Here is a 25,760-nt window from a genome sequence, read left to right as displayed (position 1 = left end):
AGAGGCTGGCAGAGGGCTGGCAGGTGTTACATGGAAAAAGGTGCTCAGGAGTGAGCGAGTTTTGGGCAAATGCTGAGCTTCCCCCTGCAGCACTCCTGGAAGCCTTCCACGGGCTGATCATGCTGCGGCCCTCGGGGACGGGACACAGGGCCGAGTGTCCACCCAGGCCCTGGGGAGGCACCGCCTGATCGGAAGCCCAGGACTTGAGGAGGCCGCAGGCATCTCTGACAGTCTATGTGCTAACTGTGGAGGGAGAGCGAAGCGCTCAGTTATCAAGGCAGAAAAAACATCCCAGGATGAGAGTTGATAAGATCCCCAGGCTGAAGGAGACCTTGGAGCAAACCCTTACACTTTATGGACAAGGGACAGAGAAGGTAAGGGACCTGCCTAAAGTTGCACAGCCTTGCAGAGTGGCCAGCTGGGTCTGGTAGAGAAGGGGCCCACCATGCCCCACCCCATGGGTCCAGGAGGTGGGTACTCACGCATGCATTTGTCTGCGGGCTGAGGGGCCAGGGCGCTCCCATAGTAGCCATCCTGACAGTGCTCACAGTGAGCACCTGTTGTGTTGTGCAGGCAATGCAGGCAGTGGCCAGACAGGGGGTCACAGTTGCCCACGGCGTTGGGGTCTATATTCCCGCTGCACTGGCACTGCTGGCAGGGCTGGGGGGCTCCAGAGAGCCCCAGTGGGTCCCCAAAAAAGCCATCATCACAGGTCTCACAGCGCCGCCCTGGGGAAAGGAGAAGGCTGTGTATGGAGGAGCAGGCATGAGGGATGTGCTGGGTCCACAGGGGTGAGGGTGGGTGTGAACAAAAGCAAATGTCCCTCAGGTCTCCTTGTGGAGCAGAGCATGGGCTCCAGGGTCAGGCTGACTTGGGGCCAGGGCCCGTCTAGGCCATCAGCTGGCTGTGTGGTCTTGGGCAAGCCACTGCACCTCTCTGAACTTGGGCTCCTTGTCTGCGAAGTGAGGACAATAATGGCAGCTACCATAGGTGGCTGTCACCACCTATTCATCATCACTCTCATCGTCATGTTGTCATCACCTTTCTCTTCACCATCACCATTCTCTGCCTCAGCACCTCCATCATCATCATCTTCATCAGCATCCATCATCTTGATCATTATCATCATCGTCGTCATCTGTCATCCTCTTGACCATCTCTCTATCATCATCATCTTGACCAGCTCTGTCTTCATCATCCTCATCTTCAAAGTCATCGTCACCTTCCTCCTCCTCCTCATCTCCCTCTTAGCTGTGGTTGCTCTTTCACTCGTGGTTCATGGTCCCTTTGCCTTTTCCGCTTCGCATGGTTTCTAAACTTCCTTTGGACTGTTCATTTTTGACGTCCACCAGCTTCCTGGGTTTGAACTGGGGTTGCCACCTCATTTCCCAGCCCTCAGGGTCACTGTGAGTCTCAGAAAAGATGATGTGTGAAGAGGCTTTGGACAGTCGTGGCCTGGGAGGTCGACTCTGGACACAGGTGGGGCAGAAGAGAACATACACGGACCACGTGCTTCAAGCAGCGTCAGCCCGTTCTTGGTACACACCCATCTCTCTGTGTATATCTGTGTGAAAGAGACCACCAGGGGCTCCACAGACCTAAAGAGCGCCATGGTCTCCTGGGGGTGAGGGGGTGACGGGCACGTCGTCTTCCTGCTTGCGTGCATTTTCATGTTCCTCTTTACACTTCTACAGATGGTTTTGATTGTTATAATGAGTATGTACTCGTTTTACAATTTAACAAATAGCTACTGTCATTGTGAACAATAGTTGTGGGCTCCCTGTGTCCTCAAAGCTCATTGGTCCAGTTAAAATCAACTTAATATTACTAAAGGCAGGCAACCTTGAAAATGGAGAATAGGAACACTAAAGAAAAAGAGGGAAGAAAGGAGAAGACAAGTGTGCACAGAGTCCAAGGTAGGGGCTCTCAGAGAGAAACGCAGTCAGACAGGCAAGGAGGAGGCGGAAGCTGGGGGTGAAGAAGGTTGCCCCGCGGTTAACCAGCCATTCGCTTGGAACTAAGTGAGGACAGCTCCCAGGGCAGGAGGCAGCTGTGAGGTCCCAGGAGGGCTGCTGAGGGGTCGGGATGGTAGGCAGGTGGGGATCAGGACTTGACCCCAACCAGTCTCAACTAGATTGTCCAGGTAGGCCCTCTGTGTGCTGGGCTCTCATGGGGCCTGAAGGATGCCGGTGTGATAAAGACGGGGCTGGTACAAGGCGCCAGGCCTAATGTCCACCCAGGCATCCCTCCCGGGGTGGTCCCTCTGTGCACTCTGTTGCACTCTGCTCCCCCGACATCCTCCCTCAGGTCTCTCCCAGCCTGAGGCCAGCTGAACTTCTCCAACTGTCCACACTCTCATTGAGCAAGCTCCCTTGCGTCTGCAGACCAGAGGAAGCCACAGGTGGGGAGCCAGAAATGTGCGGAAGGTCATGGAAATGTAGGGCAGCACGATGGCAGGGTGGGGTATGGGGTCCTGAGGTGGGACCTTGCTCCCTCGGTTCTTGGGATCCCCACTCTGGGGTGTCCCCCGAGACCTGCTGGCTGCTGGCCGTCAGGGAGCTGCTGCTGTCAGAGCAGACCCAGCCAAGCAGACATTCGACAGGACCAACATAATGGGCTGTCCTGATGCAGCCACAGGTACCAAATATAGAAGCAGATGTCTGGGACCCTTGGGAACATGATGCCAAGTGAAACAAGCCAGACACAAAAGGACAAATACGGTACGATTCCACTTACACGAGGGACCTGGAGCAGTGAAATTCAGAGACAGAAACTAGGATGGTGGGTGCCAGGGGCTGGGGAGGGGACTATTAATCATTTAATGGGGACAGAGTTTCTATTTGGGACGACAAAAGAGTTCTGTGGCTGGATGGCGGTGATGGCTGCAGAACACTGTGAATGCACCTAACGCCACTGAACTGTGCACCTAAAAATAGTTAAAATGGCAAATTTTATGTTATGCATGTTTTGCCACAATTAAAAAAATTAATAATGGAATATACCCCCCCAAACCATTGAATTATATACTTTAAATGGGTGAATCGTAGAGTATGTGAATAATATCCCAATAAAGTTGTTTTAAAAAAGTCAGATGTGTAAGATGGGCTGGAGTCCTGGAGCAGAGACGAGGAGCAGGAGAGGGCTGGGGGCGGGGGCATTTCTGCTCCACACACTATCTGGTGACGTTTTTTTAAAGCTGCAAGTTCAAGCAGAGGTTTCCCAACTTAACCGCGTCAGCCAGGGACTTAGGAATACAGATTCCTGGGCCATCTCCAGCTTCTAAGTCAGGCTCTAGAGAGCCAGGGCCTGGACATGGGGATTTTCAAAATCTCACCTGGATATGCTCAATGGCCCAAGTTCTGCCCGGAAACCACAGCAGCCCAGGGCCCCGGCTATGGGGCTCTTGGACTCAGTGTCCCCCGAGGTCAGGCCTGCCACTCCCAAGCTGGGCCCTCCCTCATCCGCCACACTCTAAACCCAGGGCCCCACTCCCGGAGCCCAGGCAGGGCCCCAGGCACAAGTCACTCACCTCTCTGGCCCGGGGGGCAGTGGGTACACACCACCTCCCTGCTCTCTGGGATGGTCGTGCAGGCCGACTGTCCCGGGCACGGACAGGGCTGGCAGTCGTCGGCTCGGCCTGTGAAGGGGTTGCCATAGAAACCCGGCAAGCAGCGCTCGCAGGACGGGCCCTCGGTGTGGTGGCCACACAGGCAGATCCCTGAGGGCAAGACAAGCACCTAGTTACCGCTGCCTGTGCCCAGAACACTCCAGACACAGCAGGCATCCTGGTGGTGGGGATCATGGAGCAGAACCAGGGTGGGAACCCTTCGAAGGCGGAGGCAGAACAGCCTGGGGACAGAGTCCAGCCTGGGTTCACGTCTACCACCTACTGACCTCGTGAACCCAGGCAGACGGATTAACACCCCGCGTCTCAGTGTCCTCACTGGCAAAAGAGGCACAACAACGGCTCTGACCTCCAAGGGTTCTCGCCAGGATTCAATGAGAACTTGCAGTCAAAGTGCCCTGTGTGGTCCCTGGCACAGATTATTATTATTACTGTTGTCATCACTATTTTGTGTTCCAGAACCTGTAACTGAACCACCAGACAGCACAGCTGGCGTTTTCTCTTTTCCTTTTTCTCTTCCTGTGTGTCCCCCTAACTTCAGGGACGAAAGCGAAAATGACAAGAGATGCAGGATCCATGTGGCTCCCCGTTTATGGGGTCTGTGGGTTCCCAGAGACTGCCTGGCCTCATAGAATGGAGGCCCCCCTCCCCTGCCCACTGGTCCCTCATGATGGGGGATTCTGTAGACCCCCTTCGCCAGCCCGACGGCACCTGGAGTCTGCTCAGAGCCTGGGGCGCGGGGGAAGGGAGGCCCCACTGCCAGGGACGGAGCCAGGAGCCTGGCTGAGAAGGAGTTAAGGAAGACCACTGCTTCCGGGAGCTGGGCTGAGGTGAAAAGGAGGGAAGAGAGGGACGGGGGTACCCTGCTGTCCACTGGTGCCTGCCTCGGCCCGGCACCCGCATGCTCATCCCTCCTCCTTTCAACCAGTGTGGGTGGCAGTGGCTGCTGCACCCATTTGACAGACAAGGATTTGCCCAAACTGAGCAGGAAGTCTTGACACGGCCAAGGATGACAAATTGGTCCCATCTCATGAGACGACTCTGCTCCCTCAGTAGGGGCTGCCTGGAGCACTGCATGGAAGGATGAGGAGGCCTCCTCTGGGCTCCATTAGTGATGCCTGCCCTGGGCACAAGAAGGGAGGAGGCCCCTGTGGCGCACACTTGCCCTCCCTGGCTAGTCTGCTGGTTCCCGGGCTACTGTCCCTTAGCTCCAGCATCGAGCCTGAGACAAGCTGAGCAGGCGTCTCCCCTCTCAGAGACCCCACCTGCTCCAGGACAGCAGCAGGGCACAGACCCTCCCACTTCCTGTGTGGGGCCCACAGTGCGGGGTGGCCAGTGTCCAGGCCCCTTCTGGTACCTGCTGGTGGCACAAGGTCTCTCTCTGGGTTTCCTCCCTAAGACTCGGGATGAGCAGCCAGCAGTGAACTTGTGGGAGGAGCAGCTCTGCCACCTACCGGCCACGTGGCCTCCCTGCACTTAGGTCCCTCACGTGTGAGATGGGACAGGGATGGTCCAGTACCCTGGGGCAGGGGAGGGGCGGTTTGCAGGATCGGATGCTGCACTGTATATAAAGGTGACTCGCATGGGAGGAACTCGATGATGCCATTTTATGAACTTTGTTTTTAGTGGTCACTCACACATGCACTAGGCTGACCCTGTTGGGGTCAGTTCTCATCTTGCTGGTCGGGGTGGAGCCCAGGCCTTCGGATGGGGTGCTGGGAGACTCACCCGTGTTGGGGTCACAGGTGCCATGCTGGTTACAGGTGCAGGGAACACAGTTGGCATAGGGACCCCCCAGTGGTGTCTCCCTCTTGTATCCTGGGGCACAAGATTCACAGAACTGGCCCGTATACCCCTTGGGACACGAGCAGGTCTCCACCCAGGAGGCTGGGGGGGACAGCCCCCGCTGGGCCGATGTGAGCCGGACCTCCATCAGGAACATCTGGCCTGCAGAGCGAGAAGACAGAGTTACACACACACGTTTCTCCCCAAACCTTCCAGTTCGCAGATGTAACAGGCAAAGGGTATTGGCCCAGGTAGATAAAGGCAGCCCACGGATCAACTACCATTTTTAAAAAAGAGTCATAGAAAGGGAAAAGGAGAAATGAGCAATTTTCAGGACAAGTAGTAAATATGGCTGGAAAGTTTACAGAAAGACATCCCCTCTCAGGAGTTATTAAAGATATGTAAATTTAAACAACAATGATACCATTCACGCCCCTCAGATTGGTAAGCATTTTAAAGATCAATATCAGTGGAGGATGGGGTGTGGACGACTCCACACCTAGATGTATAAATACAAACCAGGAGGTTCTGCTTCTAGTAACAGGGGAGCTCCCAGCAGACCAATAATCCCTCAGGAAACAACTGGAAACTCCGGGCAAAATGTAAAAACCAACCACAGTCTGCAAACCCCGGAGAACCACCACGGCAGGGAGAGCGGACGAGGTGGGCTCTCGTCACCAGGAGATAGACTGGTCCAGCCTTTCTGAAGGAAAATTGGGCAGCACCCAGCAAAATTTAACACGCGCCCTCTTTGACCTCACGTTTCCAGTCTGAGGACTCTGCCCTTCGATGCTTGCACAAGGAACAGAGACCTTTCTGCGAAGCTACGCCCCGTGGCTCTGCTTGCAATGGTGAAACCCTGGAAACCACTTTAATGTCTACAGCAGGTTTGGGGGGAGGGCTTCGGCCTCGGCTGCTGGCTTGGATGCGAAGGGCGGTCAGATTGGCGAGCAGCCGCTGGAAGTGGAAGGGGGGCAGCGGAGGGTCCATGTCCTCGGAGGTCTCCTGCAGCCTGGCAGGGGGAGGGGGTCAAAGCGGAACCTGAGGCTGAGCGCAGGTGGTGCCAAGAAGCCTCCAGCAGGGGTGGGGAGGATGAGAGCCCCCGACCACAGGGGGATCCAAGCATGCCCGCACCTCAGGGACCACCCTGACCGCCCGACCTCAGCCCTGGGGACACAGCAGGACACTCACTGGAAGTGCAGCTGTACCTCCCCAGGCTGCCCGGCGTCCTGGGGGCCGGACGGGCTGGAATGCCGCAGAGACAGGGCCAGGCCCGCCCCTTCCAGCCTCAGCTGCACGGGGAGCGGGGAGCCCCCAGGGGGGCCCCGGAAGGTGAGCGTAAGGGGCTGCCCATAGCTGAACCGCTGGTCTCCCAGGAACTTCTCTGAGGACAAGAGAAGAAGGCTCTCACAGTCTTCAGTTAATTAGCTTGATTTTTAACGTCTACACTGATTTTATTAGCACTTAAACATTCAAACAAGATAAAACTACAGCAAGTGGAAAATCAAAGGCCATCTGCACGCAGATGCTGGGGGTGGCCCACCCTCCCCTCCGCGCCAGGCCCTGCAGCTGGGGCTGGCTTCACGGGCGTGCGACCCCTGCAGACACACAGGGCCCCACGCCTCGTCTAATGCCATGCTGTCGCCGTCCTGACATTCTTAACACTTTAAGAATACTTAAAACTTGGGTTTTGTAGGTGAAGTCTGATGACACTAAGGAGTCTGTATGGAACAGGGATACGCCCAGCATGCCCAGCAGCGGCGCCCGGCCGCCAGTTCACACACAGCAGTCACGAGGCCTCAGGAGCGCAGAAGTGTGGTGGACCCACACGCACGGGAGCTTAGCAAGACTCAAAGCAAGAACAAGGTAAGCGTGCGACACGTGTGGCAAAGCAGGGGCGCTGATGGCCCCAGAGGCCACGCTTTCCATTGGAGGCAGAACTTGCTTCCAGCAGAAAGCAGCACGGAGGCCCAGGAGCCCTATCAGAGAATCTGTCACCCATGTTATTTCCCTGCCTGAGCCGACCGCTTGTGCCGAAAGTCACGACCCAGCAGGAGGCAGCAATGGGATGCCCCTCCTTCCTTTCCTCCCAGTCCTTCTGTACTCGCGAGTCCGCCGAGGCAGACAGTGTCGGCAGAACATGTGCAGACCAGGAAGTGAAATAGGACTGGCTGAGTCCGCCCACCCGCCTCGCCCACCGCAGCGCGCCCAGCACCCAGCACAGAACCCCGCCAACACTTCCTGAGCGAGTGGCTCCTTTCTCTGAAGTGTATCGACAAAGCGGCCAGGGAACAGAGCGTGTTTTCTGCTCACGGGCCTTTGAGCTGAGAGCACCTGCCCCACGAGAGGGTCCTGGGACCCCTGTGTCCTTTGTTTCCTGGCCGCAGGGCACATAGGAACTGCGTTGACACAGCTCCCGGGTCATCTGTGTGTCATCTCCTCGGCCCCTCTTGGATAGGGAGGAAAAGGGTAGGACTGGCTCAGGGGAGCCAGCAGACCCCGACTCTGGCCAGAGTAGAGCAAAGAATGGAGCCCAGGCTCCCGGTTCTCGGTCTGATACAGTTTCCAGGAGACCAAAATTGCCCTAATTGATGGGGGTGGGGTTCAGAATAATCTAGAACTTCTTGCTTCTGCAGGAATCCCACAGCCCTGGGCAAGGGATGCAGCGGGCTGGTGGGTGGGGGCTGATGGGAAATGCACAGGGACTGTCTGGGGTGTGACAGCGGCCTGAAGGAGCCCTGGGTGGCAAGGCAGTGATCAGGGAGCAGGGGGTTGGGGCATGTGGTCGGCAGAAAAATGGCCCCTAAAGGTGTCCACATCCTGATGCCTGAAATCTGTGAATATGTCCCGTTGCCTGGCAGGGGCAGGGAGGCTGCAGGTGGAATTCAGGTTGTTAATGAGCTGATCCCACAGGAGAGAGATTAATATGGATTATCCAGCTGCGCCCAATGGGATCACAACGGTCCTTAAAAGATGGAACAGGAAACAGAACAGTTGGGGTCAGAGTAGGGCAACGTGAGAGACTCAGCCAGCCCTGCAAATGGAGGAAGGGGCCACGAGCCACGGAATGCAGGCGCCTCTAGAAGCTGCAGAGGCCAGGGAACGGATTTCTCGCCCCCCTGAGCCTCCAGGAGGAACCAGCCCTGCCGACACCTGGCTTCTAACCCGGGAGACTCGTTCCTGGCTTCTGACCTCCAGACACTCAAAGAATAAATCTGTCTTGTTTTTAGCCACTAAGTTGGTGTTAACTTGTCACAGCAGCGAGAAGAAAGGGGAAGAAAGGGACACAGGGAGTTTACCCACCACCCGCCCCCACCCCCCGTGGGCAGGTACCTGGCGCTGCGAGCTCCTCCTCATCTCCCAGGTTCAGGGGGAGCCCCCCTGGCCTCCATCGTGCCGGATGCTCTGGGCCCCCCATGCTTCCAGCCTGCCAGCCTTCAGCTCCTGGGCAACAAACACACACCCGCTCTGTGAGGTCCTGGAGGGTGGCCTCTGGCCCTTGCACTCCATACCCTTCTCTGGGTCCCAAGGACAGCCCCCAGAGGCCTGAGCCCAGTCTGAAAGGACAGTGCCCGGGGAAGGGAAAGACAGGCAATATGCAAACGCCCCGAGCCCACGGCCAGGCAGCTTGGATCCCCAGCCCAGAGCTGGGGGACCTCGGGGTGGGAGGCAGCCCCGGAGAAGCTGGAGAGCTCAGGCCCAGCTCCAGGTGGGTACGCTCAGAGCGCTGGGCCTGCCCCGGCCCTTCAGCGGGCTTTGAGCCACTGGAGGACACAGCCCAGACACCACTGTGGGGCGCTGGGATGTCGGAGCCGGCTCCAGCAATACTGGACTTGACCTCGTCTTCAGGTCTTCAGAGAGCTGCCTCAGCTGGGACGTCACTGCTCCTGTCCTTCGATGGGGGTGCGTCCTTAGCCCGCTGCACCCAGAAGGCCAGCTGGCTAGGGAATGGTCAAGCCAGGACGAGAACCCAGGTCTCTGTCCTCCCTGTGCCAGTCCAGTCCACCCCCCTTCTGGCGATAGCCGTACACCAAGCACAGCCCGGCACAGAGCAGAGGACCTAAGAGGGTGCTCTCTAGGGGCACCTGGGGAATGGGGCGGAGGCCCAGCACCTGGGGCACCTGGGGGGAGGACAGAGGGATGAAGAAAGGGAAAGAGGTCGCAAAGGGGAGGCTGGGGCTCCTCGACACTAGACTAGGCTCTGCCCCTCACTGGCTGTGTGACCCTGGGCAAGTTACTTAACCTCTCTGAACCTGGTTCCTCATCTGGCAAATGGGGGCAATGAAGTACTTATGACCCCGGTAGCAGTTTTCCAGGTTGGTCTGAATGCCCCAGGAGATCCCTGAGACCCTTTCAGGGGATCAATGAGGTCAAACCATCTTCTTAAGAACACTAAGATGTTATCTGCATTTTTCATTCTGTCTCTCTCACAAGCATACAGTGGAGTTTTCCAGAAACTACACAACATGTGATATCACAAGAGACTAAATAACAGAAGCCATGGTGAGAGTCGGCTGACTTCTATCAATCCAGACTGTAAGAGATGCATGAAAATGCAAAACAAGGGCCAGCCCCCTTAGGGGTTAAGTTTGGCATGCTCTGCTTCAGTGGCCCGGATCAGTGGGTTCAGATCCCGGATGTGGATCTACACACCACTTGTGAGCCACGCTGTGGCAGTGACCCACATACAAAATAGAGGAGGATTGGCACAGATGCTAGCTCAGGACTAATCTTCCTCAGAAAAAAAAAAAAAAAGAAGAAGAAGAAGAAGTGAAATGAGTAGCACTCTTCTCACAAAATGTTTTATCTTTTAAAAAGATAATTATGTTTCACAGGTAGATGTTATTTTTTGTTATAAGTTTCCCAAGGTCATTTAAAAATGAATACATAGAAATTTTCAAATTACTGTTTTGATTTCTAACACAGAAAATATCCATATAAACAACCCACAATAATGAAAGTGCTCTGAGGGCCTCCCTCATTTTCAAGAGCATAAAGAGGATCCAGAGACGGAAAAGTCTAAGACCTGCCAGCCAAGAGTGATTGTGAGATAACGTGAGACACCAGGGCTGAAGTGCCTGACCCGGGGCCTGGCTCAAAGTGAGAAGAGACAGTAAGGACCGCGTCCTCAGCATCTGTAAACTGAGTCCTGTCTGACGCTGATGTCCTAGACCCGGGGTCCCTATTCCAAGCCCCCGTGAGGCCTGCTGTCTGTGCGGTGTCCAGCAGAGGGCGCATTGCCCCTGCGTCTGGGGCGCCCGGGAGCCAGCGCAGGTGGTGTGATCCCAGGCTGACAGCGGGCTCCTCCCTGGGGGGCACGCAGGGGTCCACGCAGGCTATGATTAATGCAGAGTTCAGAGCTCCAACACTTTCCTGCTCCAAAGAGGCAACTGTGCCGCCTGGAGATGGGGACCCAGGACACCAGGGCAGCCCTGGATCCTGGGCCCAGAGAGAAACCCTGCTCGGTGGTGAAGGACAGAACTCAGGAGCTGAGAAACCTGGGTGCCAGCAGCTCAGTTACGGGACCTCCCTTTCCTGGGCCTCAGCTGCCTCACCTGTAAAATGGGCATGAGAGCGCCTACCTGCTGGGGATGTCGTGAGGTTCCACGCACGTAAAGAGCTCAGCACAGTGCCTGCGTGCAGCAGGTGCTCAATAAATGGAGGCCAGGGGACTGGGCCTGCGTCCTCGGCACTAGGATATGCTCAAGGAGGCCAATCTTGACAGAGTAATCAGAAATTCCCCCACAGGATCCAAAGGCTGCTGTCTGTCCAGCCCCCCAACCCTGCTGGAGGCTGGGGAGGGAACTGAGGGGTGCGGGCCCGTCCTGGGGAGCGCTGAGCGGCACAGAGGGGCACATCTGGCACAGCTAGCCATGTGGACCTGTGGGAGACGCACCCACACCACCATGGCAGGATCGCCCCTAAGCAGCACCGCCTGCCCCCACCGGGCTGGGGGCAGACCCCTGGGAGGCGGCTGCAGGGGGCACTTCTTACCCTGGCGGAAGTCGGAGAGGATGTGGTGCTCCCGGAACCCGGCGGCGGCCGCACACACCTTGGAGTGGCCATAGCAGAAGCAGCTGCTGCAGCCGGCCGGGTTGTGGGGCTGCAGGTTGAATGTCCCCGGGCGGCATCTGAAACAGAGGAGGGACATGCCCATGGGGGCCTAACAAATCCACGAGGGTCGGGGGATCCCAGCCGGACTGATGTGAGTCCAGAATCACTGGGGAAAACTTAAAAAATATTTTTCAGATTTACAGAAGACTTGAAAAGATAGTACAGAGTTCCCACTGCCTCCCCACCCAGCTCTCCCTAACGTCAACATCCACTAGGCGAATTTATCAAAACCGAGAAATCGACAGCGGTCAACGTTGTTTACTGAACTGCAGACTTTAGGATTAGGGTTTCTCCCATTCCACAAACATCTGTTTTCTGCTCCAGGATCCCATCCAGGACATGGCGTGGCATTTAATTATTTCCTAATCTCCTCCAGTCTGTAACAGCATCTTGGTCTTTTGTCGTCTTTCACGACCTTGACATTTTGAAGAGTACTGGTCAGACATTTTGCAGAATGTCCCTCAATTTGGGTTTCTCTGACTTTTTTCTCATGATTAGACTGGGGCTATGGGTTTTGGGAAGAAATAGTGGTGAAGTGCCCTTCTCGTCACATCACATCGGGGTAAATGACACCCAGGTGACATCACCGGTAATGGTAACCTTCGCCATCTGGTTAAGGTGCCGCCCGCCAGGTTCCTTCACCACAAAACTGCTACATTCTCATTGTTAGAAGCAAGTCACTGAGTCCAGGGCACAGGCAATTGGAGGGGAACTAAGCTCCCCCTCCTGGAGAAGGGGTATCAAAGAACTGTGGACACAGGTGGAAACCAGCACAGGAATTAACAAATACTTTAAGGGGGCTATTTTGGGGCTCTGCAAAGACCCTGCTTCTCCTTAAAGTTCCGCCCACTAATTGCAGTATTCATCGGCGGCTCTTGCCTACAGCGACTGTTACTATGCTAGTCCAACAGAGTTTCTATTTCCCTCATTCCTTCTACAGTTATTATTGGGAATTCTTCTGGAAGGAAGATTTGTCCCTTCATCTCTGTGTATTTATTTATTCACTCATCTATTTATATCAGTGTGGACTCGTGGATATTTATTTTATTCTTTGGGTTATAATCCAATACTATCGCTATTTATTTTGTTGTTCAAATTGTTCCAGCTTTGGGAGCTCTTTCACACTGGCGTCCTTTTGACACGGGCCCCCATCCTGGTTTGGGGTTTTTTGTTTGTTTTTGTCTGGTTTTGTTTTTAATTAAGGACTTCCTTGCTTTCTGGCACTACAAGATGCTCTGGGCTCATCCTGCATTTTCCCCACCCCAGCCCCAGAATCAGCCCTTTCTACGGGGAGCCTTGGAGAGATGTGTTACAAACACACACGCCTGGTTTGCACCCTGGGGCCTCCATTTCGGCCGGCCCGGTGCCGGAATATGATTCATAAGAAGCTGCCAACGACCAGGACGCCCAGCCAGCTCCGACGAGCACAGCTCATCAATGATTTCACAAACGAGCTAAGTGGGGCTCCAAGGGAGGACCTCCTCGGGGTGCGAGGCGGTGGGGGGCAGAGCCGCCCGAGAGCCCAGGTGGGACCTCGTGCCCCAGTTCCATGCTGCCTCCTTACTCGAGGGGTCTCCAGGGAGAAAGCCCCAGCAGGAGTCCACCTCCCACCCCGGGGCCCACAGGCCATGTGTGGACAGCCTGGGAGAGCCCAGGCCAGGCCCAGCCATGTGGCTTTGTCACCAACTTCTTCCTGAACCACTGCGGGCCCAGCACGGACTGACGAGAGCAGACAGTCCACAGTATGATGCTGTGTTCGGCACTTCACACACAGGGCCTGTGGCCAGAGGACCAGAGCCCCGGGCAGACCCCGTGCTGGCTGCAAAGGGCTTCAGAGGTCAGCAACAAAGCCAGGAAGAGGAGACGGTATCCAAGGAGGGAACCCTCATTCATCCTCCAGCCCCACTGCCTGCGGTTAGGATGTGCCCTGAATGCACGCGAGAGCAAGTTCAAGGACTGTGCGGCTTTGCAAAAGGCATTTTGCCTCGTTGAGCTTCAGACGCTCCACGTGTACCAGGACAGGATGGCAAGGATGGCAAAGAGGCTCAAATCTCAGCTCAACTGGCAGGAGCTTCATGGAGCAAGGCATAGAGCAGGATTCTGAGGTTACAGCAGGCCCCATGATAAAGACTGCTGTGCTCCGCTAGTGATGTCTGCCTGGGTGTGAGATGGGAGGGTTGTGGTAGTGCTCTGCTAGTGATGTCTGCCTGGGTATGAGATGGGAGGGTTGAGGTACAAGGGCCATGTATTTACTGGATTAAAGGATCTCTCTTATCCTTTCCAGCTCTTTCTTTTTAAGATGTAAAAGAAAAAAAGACGCATTTTCTCAGAGTTTAGGAATTTCAGTGGTGGTGGGTCAAAACCTTGAGACCACTTCCTGGACGGCAGAGTCGTGGGGCTCCAGGAAGAGCGCCAGGTGGTGAGGTCGCCCAAGTCGACGAGACCTGCCCCCGCCTCCTCCCACCACCACCCCTGAGGTCACTTCCAGCAGGCTCACTATTGGACGGGCTCGCTCACCTGTCACACAGGTTGCCTTCCACATTCTCTTTGCAGGGGCAGCGCCCACTGCGGGGGTCACAGGTGCCCAGGCTGCCAGCAGGATTGCAGGTGCAGGGTCTGCCAAAGAGACAGGACAAGGGGAGAGGAGTCAACAAGCAACTCCAGAATGGGATCAGCCTGCCCTCCTCGGAAGGACCCTCTCTGCTCCTCCCCGTTCCCGAGAGGACCAGGAGGAGGGCTGACCTAAGAGCCTGCCCCCACATGTTACTGTTCCTACCATGCCAAGGAAGTGACCCACCTATCTGCTCACCCACCATCCATCCATCCATCCATCCATCCATTCACCTGTGCATCCTTCCATCCACCCATCCATCCATCCACCCACCTGTGCATCCTTCCATCCATCGTCCCACCCATCCACCCACTCACTCTCTACCCATGCATCTACCCATCCCTTCCTCCCTCCCTCCATCCATCCTTCCATCCACCCACCATCTGACAAGACATGGTTCCTGCCTTTATGGAATCTACAGTCCAGTGAGGGTGGACAGGGACACAGGCAGACCTGAACTTTGCTGTGTGCTGTGGGAGGGGATGTACAAGGAGGCACTCAGGATGGGGCAAGGGGACAGGAAGAAGGGAAGACTTCCTGGGGGAGCTGTGCCCTGGCTGAGAACTGAAGAGCGAGCAGGAATTTGCCAGACACAGGCCAGAAAGAGGCAGGGTCAGGGAGAGAAGAATGCTCAGGGGTAGGAGGAATGGCATGTGCAAAGGCCCAGAGGCCAGAGACCCTCAGGAAGCATCCAGGCCCCCGTCTGAGGGCCAGTTTTGTGTCCAGAACCACGGACTACCTTATGAGGAATCTGAGACTCCTCACACACACATTGGGGGCCAGTGCGTTTCCGCTGCCTTTCAAACACACGAGGAGACTGTTGCAATTAGCCAAAGCCAAGTTCATTTACAGGTGCTTCTGAATTTATAACAGCTTCATTTTTTTGCTCTTTGTGTATTTTCTCAATCAAATGTTGTTAACCGTGTTAGACCCTCCTCCAGCGGTCCAGACCCCAGTAGCCCGTGCCCATCTCTCTCCCCTTGGACGCCCTGCCAGCACTGTGGACTCAGCCTCTCCCCTCGCTGTGCTCCCCTCGCCGTGCTCCCCTCGCCATGAACGGCCTCCCTCCCCAGGGGCACGAAGCAGAACCCAGGGGTCAGCCTTCATCCCCTCTTCCTCTTCCACTCCCTGTGACCACCTCCTGCCAACTCTGCCTTCCGAGGGGCCCTGGAACCTGTCTGGTTCTGTCCCTCCATGGCCAAACCCTAGCGCGGGCTGCCCCAGCTCCCAGCTGTTCCCAGCTCCTCCCACTCCCGTTCCTGCTTGGACACAGCGCCCCCGGGCCCCCGAGGGCCCGCCAGACCCTCCTCCCCGATCCCCAGAGCCCCCCCGCCCCTCCCTCGGAGCCCCGCCGCTCCCCCTGACAGCCCTCACTTCTCAGGCCTCACACTGGAACTCAGCGCCTCTTACAGGAAGCCAGCCCTCGAGCCCCCAGACCGGCTGGGCTTCCGCAGGACTCGCACCCGGTCTCATCTGTTTATCTGTCTGCCTCCCTGGGGACTGGCTGTCTGTAGTGCTTGCTTGGGTTTGGGGCCTGGAAGCTGCAGAATCAGAAAAGGCTGAATAGAGGAAGGAATAAAGGAACGAAGTGGGGGGGGGGGGGGGCGAGCTGATATCCTGTCCCCCTGCTTCCTGCCATTCACTCCAAACCCCCTACCGCGCCCCCAGGCTGGGCCACCCCACCCCCCAACCCCCGCCCTCACCTGCAGCCGCCCTCACTGAGCGAGTGGAACCCGGGCAGGCATCGGTCACACTTCCAGCCCGTCACAGTGGGCTTGCAGACGCAGGTGCCCGCATCATCGCACTGGAGGCGCAGGGAGCCTGGGGAGGAAGGGCACAGGGCAGCGGGGGGCCAGAACAGCGAGGGACGGGGCGCTGGGCAGGGGGGCCCACTCACCTGCTGGGTGGCAGTCGCAGGGCTGGCACGGTGTTCGCCGGTCCCAGCGATAGAAGTTCTCCTGGCAGCGCTCGCAGTGCGGCCCAGCCGTGTGGTCACGGCAGCGGAGGCAGCGCCCACCGTGGCCCGTGCTGCGGAAGAGCTCCCGGTCAAAGGTGCACTCCTCAGAGTGGCCACTGCAGTTGCAGGCTGTGGGCAGGAGGCAGGGGAGGGGGTGTGTGGGTGGCTGTGGCATGCGGTAGGCAGCAAGTCTGTGCCAATCAGCCTCCTTGTGCTGAATGAGCAGGCAGTTCAAGAACAGCCAAGGATGGAGTTCAGGCCCAGCGTGATGAAGGATATGGAGACCAATTGATTAATCTTCCAAAACAGGACACTCTTAAGAGCAAAGGGGGCACCATTAAGAAATACACCAAACACAGGACCCTCCCCAGCAAGCCTGGATGGATAGCTGCCTGGTCATGGATCACAGATTGACCACCTTCGAGAGGGGCAGTGTGGTTCACTCAAAGATCTCTTGTGGATCCTCCAAGCCATAATAATTGTATGAATCTGGTCCCAGTGACCATGAGGTCACTTAGATGCATGGAAAATACAAGCCACCCTTCCTTCACTCATTAATTCATTTTTAAAAAGTATGTACTAAGGATCAGCTCCATCTTGACTCCTGTGGTGAGCCCAGCGGGGGGTGGACCAGGGGACAGTACGGACACATGTTGTCCACTGTGTGACGGAGGCCAGATGCAGCAAGCACAGGAAGTCCTGTGAGTGAGGAAGGGCTGTGATGGGAAAAGGAGGGGGGCTCTGGAGCTGAAGGAGGCCCTGCAGCCATCCTGGGGGGAGGAGGCGAGGATCCCCGCAGAAAGTCGAGGCTACGCTGAACCTAAAGGGTGAGCAGGAAGGAGCTGGCCAGTGAAGGAGGCGAGGGAGAGCCCCAGGCAGGAGGGGAGGGCTGGAGGAAGAAGTGGACGGCCAGGGAAGAAAGACCGGCCCAGTGGGGGGTGGGCAGGCTGGCATGTCGAGGGATGGGCAGGGAAGAAGGGAAGAGGGTGGGGTCGCCGTGCAGTGTGACGAGACATGGAGGGATGCAGGGGCAGCTGTGAGGTCAAGAGGTCAGGGGAGCTTGATCCAGGGGGCCGGGCAGCCTCGGGCAGTGGACTCCACCTCGGGGTGGGGGGTTAAGCAGAGGATGGATGGAATCGCAGCGGCGCTTAAGAAGGCACGGCAGGCTGCAGGTGGAGGGGGCTGGGGGCTGGCAGAACAGGGAAGAGGGAGCTCCAGGGGCCCCAAGGAGGGATGACGGGGCGGGGCCAAGGCACTGGCTGCATAGGACACACTTAGACAGGCTGGACAGATGTGGACGAGGCCGAATTCAGGGCTCAGGGGCTGCCTGGACTGGGGGGCGGCGAAGGGGTCAGGCATGAAGCCCCGGTTTCCAGGCCGGTGACTGGGAGGACAGAGACGTGACCAGAGAGGTGAGGATGTGGCAGAAGCAGTCTGGCCTTTTGTGTCCCCACCACGGAGACAGCCCCTGACTCAAGAACAGACGAGCCAGCCAGCACAGCTTCCTCGGCCCAGGAGGACTTCCTGGTGGAGGCAGGCCAACGAGGGCAGCAGGAACCCATCAGCTGCCTGAGGCAGCTCCTGCAGACAGCACCCTGTCCCATGGAACAACCTGTCCCCTCCCTGTCCCACCGCGAGCTGCCGGCAGCCCAGGCCCAAGAGGATGGTGGGCCCAGAGGCCCAGCCATCAGGGGTGCCTGCACACGAAGACGCTCCTCCTGCCAGGAGCCACAGAGCCGGGATCCCGTGCCCGGCGGCAGCCGGCTCCACATGGAGAGCCTGAAGCAAGCCAGATGACTCTCTGGGGAGCCAGAGCAGGGCTTGGGGACAATGTGAAGCTGGGGTGGGCTGGCACAGCAGGCTGGGATGGAAGGCAGTGGATCCTCCGCCCCCGCCCCCTCATGCACAGCCCACATCCCCGGAGAAGGAACGCGGGCACCATCCTCTTCAGTGTGTCTCTGAGGTTAGGCTGTCAAAGCCACATCACACGGGGGCTGGGGCATCAAAGGCTGCCTGGGGGCCTGTGGGGGAGGCTGGGTGGGCAGGTCAGCACCCCCAGGACCTGGGGCAGCCTGGCTCTCATTAGCAGCCACAGTCGGAGCAGTTAAAACAAAGGAACAAGTTGGGGGGCCGTCCCAGCCCTCCCACCACGGACGCCTCCACTGGGGGGCACTCAGTCTGCGGGAGCCGTTGGGCGGGAGGATGGAGGATCAGACGCCCCCTCCAGCTCCCCCAGCTCCCCCTGAGCCCTGCAGCAGCACAGGGGCTCAGAGCCCCCCGGGAGCAGCCCCACGGCCAGGCCTCGGGTCCCCAGAGCCCAGGACACTCACGCAGACACTCGTTGGCGGCCTCGGCCGTGCCGCGGGCCCACGGGCGGTCCTGGAAGAAGGGCCGGCAGCGCTCGCAGTCTGTGCCCGTGGTGTTGTGCTGGCAGAGGCACACCAGCCGGCCCGCCGCATCAGGGCCGCACGCACTCGCGTGCCCATGACACTTGCACCTGGGAGAGAACATGGAGGAGGTGGTCGAGGAGCCGGGCCAGCGCCGGCAGAGGGGACTTAGTCACCCGGCGGCCCCCGCATTCATGTGAGCCCCTGATTCAATTATGGGGCTTTACTGGACACCGACTATGTGACCGGGGACAACAGAGAAGTGACCATGCGAGGCTGTTCTGAGCTCTGTACGCGTACGACCCATTTTATCCTCATGAGCCCGCCACCATCCCCCTAACAGAGGCAGGAGCCAAGGTCACCAGATAGTAATGGCAGAGTCCTCGAGGCCGCCACTGAAGGCTTCTGCCTGAGAGGAGCGCCACCCTGGGCCGAGAGGGACGCGGGAAGTCATCTCAGTCTCGGGTAGAGGGTGGGCCAGCCCACAGAGAGACGGGTAGGAGGCGGGGGCCCCTGCACGCAGTTCTCCTCCGTGTCTGAAGGGATGAGAAAGGCTGCTCCTTACAGGGGTCGCCCCAGCTATCGCAAGTCCCTACCGAGCCTGTCTCTGCGGGGCAGCCCCGGACCCGGGTCCCACCCCGAGCAGGGTCGGGAGACAGGCGGAACTGGGCGGGAACAAAGAAGCGCTCTGGGGCCACAGGGCACCCTCGCTGAGCCTGATCCATGGGGCCGCCACCCCTGCGCGCCGAGGGGCCAGACCAGCCACGCTCCCAGGCCGCGCCTCCGCCTGCGCCTGCCCCACCGAGCAACCAACGAGCTCCCATCTCACCGGAGCCCCAGCCCTGCGGCAGGAGGGACAGGAACCACTCCCTCGTCACAGCGGAGGGCCAGGCGCAGGCCACGAGGGACAGCACTAGGTGGCAGAGCTGGAAGCTGCACCCTGTTCCCTCCCCCTCCACGCTGACCCCGAGCTCCGAGCTCCGGGACATGCACGGCCACTTGGGGGCTCCCCACAAACTGCGCGCCATGCTCCGCTCTCAGCGGGTGTTGAAGACCCGCTGGCCACCGCCAGCACCCACGGTGCTGCCTCCACTTTGGGGACACAGGGCTTGGGAAGGGCACAGGGCACTGCTTGCTCGCCAGGCCTCCCGGGGAGCCCGCGGCAGGCAGGTACCACCCAGCACTTCTGGCAGGGGGAGCCGGGCACCAGGCAGCCTCGGGAGACAGCAGGCACCAGTCTCGAGACAAGGACCACTCGTGTCCCCGGGGGGGTGCTGCAAACACCTCCCCCTCACCCCCGTGAAGCCCTTTGACCCCATGGGAAGGAGTGAAATGCCTGTGGGCCACTGCAGGACACAGGCTGCTGGGCCACCTGCTCCCAGCCAGCTGCCGGCCCCAGGGTGGTCGGGCTCTGGCAGCTGGGACCCAGATGTTCTCTGGCCGGAAGCCCCCTGACAGCAGGCGCTGGAGCTCACTACCACCCTTGGCTAGTCCCTCCTCCCGGGCACTCTGACCTGAGTCAAGCGTGGGGGTGGCAGGGGAGGAGGCGCAGAGGGACCCGCACAGACATCCCCTTGCCCTTCGTCCCCAAGCCCAGCCTTCCCTGGAGGGTGCAGACCTCCCAGTGTCGGCCGCTGGGCCCACAGCCCCTCCCAGGCTTCTCCACCTCCCTGGATGCCACCCCAGTGTCCCCAACTACGGAGCCCCTTGCTTCCTACCCCACAGGCCGTCACTCCCACACCGAGCCGTTTTCCTCCTAAACAACTTTTGGACCCACCAACTTCTCCCTTCCCTCCCGCCATCTCCCACGGCCGCCGCCTACCGTTTCCAGCATCTTCTCCCTCTCATTCTTCCCCACGCGGACACCAGGGGGTTGGGGTGTTTCAAAGATTTGACCCTGCTACCACCCTGGCCAAACCCTTCAACACAGTCTGTGGGACGGGAATTGACTCAGGCCGTGGCCCTGACAACCTCCCAGCCGGCCCCACGGCCTCTGCTCCACCACAGGCCTCCTGGCCCCTGGAGCCCTGAGTCTCGCACGCACTGGCCCTTCGGCCTGGGATGCTTGCCCCTCTCCTCGTCCAGCCTCCGCTGGTCCCCTCTGCAGAGCAGTCTCCCTGCCCACAGCACACCCTGCCCTGCCTCCCGGCCCTGTCCCTCTGGGGGGCACTGGCATGTTTACTAGGGACAGATCTGACTACTGTCTGCTACCCCTCGAGACCGGGCCCGGAACATGTGTCTTCCTCTCTCCTCTCCAAGAGAGAACCTGAAAAGCCTTCACACTGAGGACACCATCTGTGCCCACTCTGGTTCCACAGCTGCCTCGAGGGCCCAGGACTGGGCGGCCGCGGGTGACACAGGCCTGGGATGTCACGGCCCGACATCCTGGAGCGGGGAGATGCTTAAACAAACCACAACGAGCACCAACCAATGCTGGAGGAGAACGTGGGGCCAGGACCGGGGTGCCCAGGGCGCCACAGGAGAAAGGGGGCGGGGCGGGCACCTGCCCTCTCAGCGACCTTTCCGAGTCGTTGGCCCTGGGCCTTCAGAGCAGCCTGAGCAGTTTGTCCTGTGCCAAGATGCCTCAAAGCCTTATTAAAAGTGTTTGGGTCAGGGCTGGCCCCATGGCCCAGTGGTTAAAGTGCTGAACGCTCTGCTTTGGCAGCCAGGGTTCACGGGTTTGGATCCCAGGTGTGAACCTACTCCACTCATCAGCCATGCTGTGGCGGCGTACCAGATACAAAATAGAGGAAGACTGGCATAGATGTTAGCTCAGGGCCAATCCTCCTCAAGCAAAAAAAAAAAACCAACGATAACAAAAAAAAAAGGATTGGCAAAGGATGTTAGCTCAGGGTGAATCTTCCTCAGAAAAAAAAAAAAAGCTTGGGTCCTGGGGCTGGCCCCATGGCTTAGGGGTTAAGCCTGGCACACTCCCGCTTCTGTAGCCCAGGGTTCGCAGGTTCGGTTCCCAGGCACAGACCCACATCATTCATCAGCCACACTGTGGCAGCGACCCTCATACAAAATAGAGGAAGACTGGCACCAATGTTAGCTTAGGCCAATTTTCCTCAGCAAAAAAAAAAAAAAAAAAAAAAAAAACCCCAAAACCCCACAAAGTTTGGGTCCCCATGAAGCCCTACTATACCCAAGTCTACCAGGAGATTTGGGAAGGAATGGGGCTGATGGCCTTCACTGTTTATAACATCAGGAGTGCTGGTAAAGGAAGTAAAGCTTTGGAAGCTTCGAGGCCTGTGCCGCTCAAGGTCATCACTGACCAGCTCTGCTTGGAGCGCACATCCGATGGAGCAGCAGCCTGGCTGTAATGTGAGCGCACTATGCTAGGCAGGAACGTGGACCAGCACTGTACGCTGGCACAAGTGCTACTTCCTCTGTGGCATGAATAAGTGTACCTGTAAGATGCAAAAAGGAAAAAGAAAAAAAGGGGGAAGGGACCTCCAGGCAGAGGGAACAGCAGGTGCTAAAGTCTGGTGTGTCCCACAAACGGTGGTGGAAACATGGCTGATGTAGGAAAAACAGCAGGAGTTAGGCTGGCAGGCAGGACGCAGCCGGGCCACGAAGGCCTCGAATGCCGAGCCCAGGGGACCAGGATCCTGCTCCCTCTTTCTCCTCTGGGGCGCCGGAAGTGGCTTATTCACCCCTCCACAGCAGACACCAGGTGACTCCCACGTGGCAGCCACCTGCTGCCCCAGCACCAGGGTCTGGGGTCCTGGGCCCCACCACCCCGCCTTCAGCTTACCTGCCGCCCACGGAGAAGTCAGACACGGCGTAGTAGTAGGACTGCAGCACCCTGGGGTCCTTGAAGATGTCGTCCCCAAAAGTGTTGAGCCGGTCCAGGGAGATGAGCAGCTCCGTGCTGGTGACCCACTCCTGGGGGAGACAGAGGGGAGGGGACAAGATGCCATCAGCAGGTTCTCGAGTATTTGCTCCCACCTGCTCTGCTGGAGGCTCCCGCTGGCCGCCCTGGGGTTTCCTGGACACAGGGACGGGCCAAGCTCAGGCAAATTCCAAGAACACTGCAGAGATAAGGAGCCTGCGCTTTGGGGTCACGCCAAGCTGGAAGCCCGGCCACTTCCTGGCTGTGCAACTTGAGGGAAGTTGCTCAACGTCTCGGAGCCTCCATTGCCCTATCTGTGAAATGGGACAAGGAATAGCGTGGACCCCACGAGGGTGTTGGGAGGAGGATGGTCGATGTCAGCAGTGGGGTCTGGCACATGCTCAGTAAGTGGTCGAGGTGCTGAGGCCAGGGCTGAAGCAGCTGATCTAAAACTCTGTCATGCAGGTCACCCGCCTTCTCCCAGCAGCCCCTGCACCCCTATTCTAGAGGTCAGCTGAGGGAGGATGCATCCCAGTGCCCCCTACCTGGCTCAGCTAGGCCTGGCGTGGGGCAGGCCCTAGGTTTCTAGGCTTCTCAAGTGTTCAGGCTCCCAACAGACAAGTCACCTGCCCCAGGTGACAGCTGTCCTACCAGAACGTAAGCCCCACTAGAGCAGGGAGTGGGGGCCTGTTCTGCTCGCTGCCTCCCCTGGGGTCTGCCTGGCACACATCAGGCCCTCGATAAATACTTGCTGATGGCTGAATGAGTGGCTTGCTGGTGGGGACGTGGGGAGAAGCCACGTGAAGGCTGACATTTTCATCTGCCTGCTGTTATAATCAAAGGTGGCTCTGCTGAATTTTAATCAGCATTTTAATTCGGCCCAGGAGCTCCTGGTTCAGCAATCAGGCCCATTAGGACAGAAAAGGAACTCCTGGCAAAGTCTCTCTTCTCGCCCAGCACGATCAGGCCAGCGGGCCTCTCCTGCACCCCGAGCCCAGCAACCACCAGCCCACTGCCCGGGCCCCGGGGCCTCTGCCTGAGGATGCTTCAGCTGGGGAGGAGGGGTCCAGCCCCAGCAAACTTCAGGGGAATCTCAGCACTCAGCCATGTAAGTCCCTGTTACTCCCTGACTAGCCTCCCAAAGGTCAGTGTGCATTCTGGGATCTGGTTAAAACGCAGCTTCTGACTCCGAGGTCGGGGGCAGGGCCTGAGACTCTGCATTTCAAACAAGTGCTCAGGTGGTGCTGATGCTGCTGAGGAGCAAGGAGCCAAGGCCCAGGCCGGGAGACCCAGCAGCGCACAGCAGAAGGCCTTGAGACTTTTCTTTTTCCAGAAAAAGTGCCACCCAAAGAACTCAAACCAGCTGATGCTGGAGCTGGAAGGCACAGCAGCCGACACCGTGTGCTTAGGGCTCGGGTCCTCGTGATAACGCCACGGCGGGTACTGTCGTTCCCCCGGTTTACAGATGAGTAGACTGAGGCTCCAAGTTGCACACGTGGTGCACGGCAGAGCTGGCATTCGGGTCTATCTGACCCCGGGGTCCCAGCTGTAAGCCACTCGTTAGCCTGCGTTCCTGCGTCTACCCCAAAGCCCTCACCACACCAGTGGGGCCCGGAGGGCCGCAACCTGCCCAAGGGCCGGCCAGCAGTGACCCTCGTCTGGGTTCCTGCCTCTGCTGTGCGGCCTATGACCTGCTCCATCAGTCTGTGAGGACAACAGGGACAGCGTCACAGTCTTGCTGAGACAGAAGGATGGCAGCTGGGAGAGAGAAGGGGCACTGGCTCCCTTAGCCAAATTGTATGGGGCACCCCCAAAGCCCTAAAGGTCATCTTAGGGCAAACCGAGCCCCGATGTACACAGGCAGTGGGCTTTTGCGACTTGTAGTGGCCCCAGCTAAAAACTACGAGGGGGCTCTCAGCTGATTTCGGACAGACCCGGGGTCCAGAATGCAGCCTTAAGGAGAGTGGCAGCCACCCCAGGGAGTGGAGCCGCTCAGGCAGCCACTCAGCTCTTGTGGCCAATTCTGCCTTCTCCAAGGTCCTGGGCCCCTCATGGGGGACAGAGGGACCCAAGACCCAGCAGCCACACAGACTCATCCTTCATTACCTCCCAATGCCCCACATCCCAGAGGAGGCGCCACCCCGGATGTGCCCCCGAGGGAAGGACAGGCGACAAGGGTGGGGGCGCTTGCCTTTCTTTGTCCTTCTCTGACCTTGGCTTCTGCCTGGGAGCAGCAGGGAGCATTTCTCAAAAGGCTGTTTCTCCATCAGGGACAACGTCCAGGACACACAAGGCAACAAGTCAGGGAACCCAGTGCCGGGGGTCCCAGGGCGACGGTGGCACAGACACAGGAGGAGCGGGCCCCCCCCTCTGCTTGTCTTCAAAGGACCCTGGCTGACATTTTCTAATCCACAGAGCTTGGAGCCCCGTGGAGGAGGAATGGTCATTTTGAACAGAATCATGACGATCACACAGGAGCATTTTTAATGGGACAGCAGGGCCTGGGCATCTGGAGATGTGATTCCGCGCACAGAGGATCAGCCTTGCCCAAAGCGAGCCCTGCCCTTTGACCCCCGCTCACGGAGCTCACCTCTAAGCCCTCTGAGTGTCCTGCTTGGTAACAGTGCCTTTGTTCACCTGGGGTCTTGGGCCCCCCCAGACAGTCTATGGGGGGGCCTTGGCCACACGCGATCAGCTTGACCCCTGGGGGGCTGGAGATTAGGGTCAGCCAGGCAGGCAGCCATGTCTCTGTGGCTGACCCCAACAGCAAGCCTGGACTCCCAGGCACAGGGGGTCTTTTGGTTGACAGTACTCTGTGTGGGTTGCCACACATTGTCGCTGGGAGACGTAAGGGCCGTCCCTATGATGCCACAGGGAGAGGACATGGGAAGCTCAGGCCTGGTCTCTCCTGGACCTGCCCCAGGCGCCTCTTGCCTTCGCTGGTTTCAGCCTGTATCCTTTCACTGTAATAAACTGTCACCGTGAGTATAGCGGCTTTTCTGAGTTCTGTGACTCCTTCAAGTGAACCACTGAAGCTGAGGGTGGTCTTGGGGACCCTGAACCAGCTGGCCCCATGTCTGCTCGTGCTGGGCAGCCCGGGCAAGACATAACTTCTTTCTGGGCCTCAGGGTCCCCGCTGGACACAAACAGGGTTCCCACCCTGGCCCCCCAGTTATCCCAGATAGGCCTAGGGGATTCTCTGAACACGTCAGGCCCCCCGTTATCCCAGACAGGCAGAGGGAACACTCAGAACACGTTGTGGGAAGGAGACGGCAGTTTCTCTCGGCAGACCCCGTGTAAACCCAGGCAAGTGGACTGGAGGGCCACCCCATGCCCAGAAACACCAAGGAGGCCACTGCGTCTGCAGATGAACCATCGCTGACATAGAGGAATGTGGACATGCCTGGGTGCCGTGACCGGTAGGGCCACAAACCTGAGCAGAGCCA

The 25,760-nt window shown here is 58.3% G+C and overlaps 1 protein-coding gene across 2 annotated transcripts in view; it reads right to left on the bottom strand.

Moving 5' to 3' along the window:
• The window catches only part of LAMC3 (laminin subunit gamma 3), a 58,071-nt gene that overhangs the window by 17,401 nt on the left and 14,910 nt on the right, over window positions 1-25,760 (bottom strand). The window contains exons 3-14 of one of the 2 annotated variants that reach the window (XM_070250865.1): window positions 22,237-22,367; window positions 18,423-18,589; window positions 16,033-16,221; window positions 15,839-15,956; window positions 14,042-14,140; window positions 11,405-11,541; window positions 8,744-8,854; window positions 6,602-6,794; window positions 6,223-6,422; window positions 5,354-5,572; window positions 3,530-3,718; window positions 483-728 (exon numbers count right to left, since the gene is read on the bottom strand). In XM_070250865.1, the coding sequence (XP_070106966.1) occupies window positions 483-728; window positions 3,530-3,718; window positions 5,354-5,572; window positions 6,223-6,422; window positions 6,602-6,794; window positions 8,744-8,854; window positions 11,405-11,541; window positions 14,042-14,140; window positions 15,839-15,956; window positions 16,033-16,221; window positions 18,423-18,589; window positions 22,237-22,367 (1,999 nt within the window). Of the gene's footprint in view, window positions 1-482; window positions 729-3,529; window positions 3,719-5,353; window positions 5,574-6,222; window positions 6,423-6,601; window positions 6,795-8,743; window positions 8,855-11,404; window positions 11,542-14,041; window positions 14,141-15,838; window positions 15,957-16,032; window positions 16,222-18,422; window positions 18,590-22,236; window positions 22,368-25,760 lie in introns of both variants that reach the window. The other variant, XM_070250866.1, reaches the window with a different exon arrangement.

Source organism: Equus caballus, chromosome 25 (assembly GCF_041296265.1).
Source record: "Equus caballus isolate H_3958 breed thoroughbred chromosome 25, TB-T2T, whole genome shotgun sequence".
Taxonomy (NCBI): domain Eukaryota; kingdom Metazoa; phylum Chordata; class Mammalia; order Perissodactyla; family Equidae; genus Equus; species Equus caballus.
The sequence above is the reverse complement of the archived record's forward strand: the minus strand, read 5'-3'. Positions and strand labels throughout refer to the sequence as shown.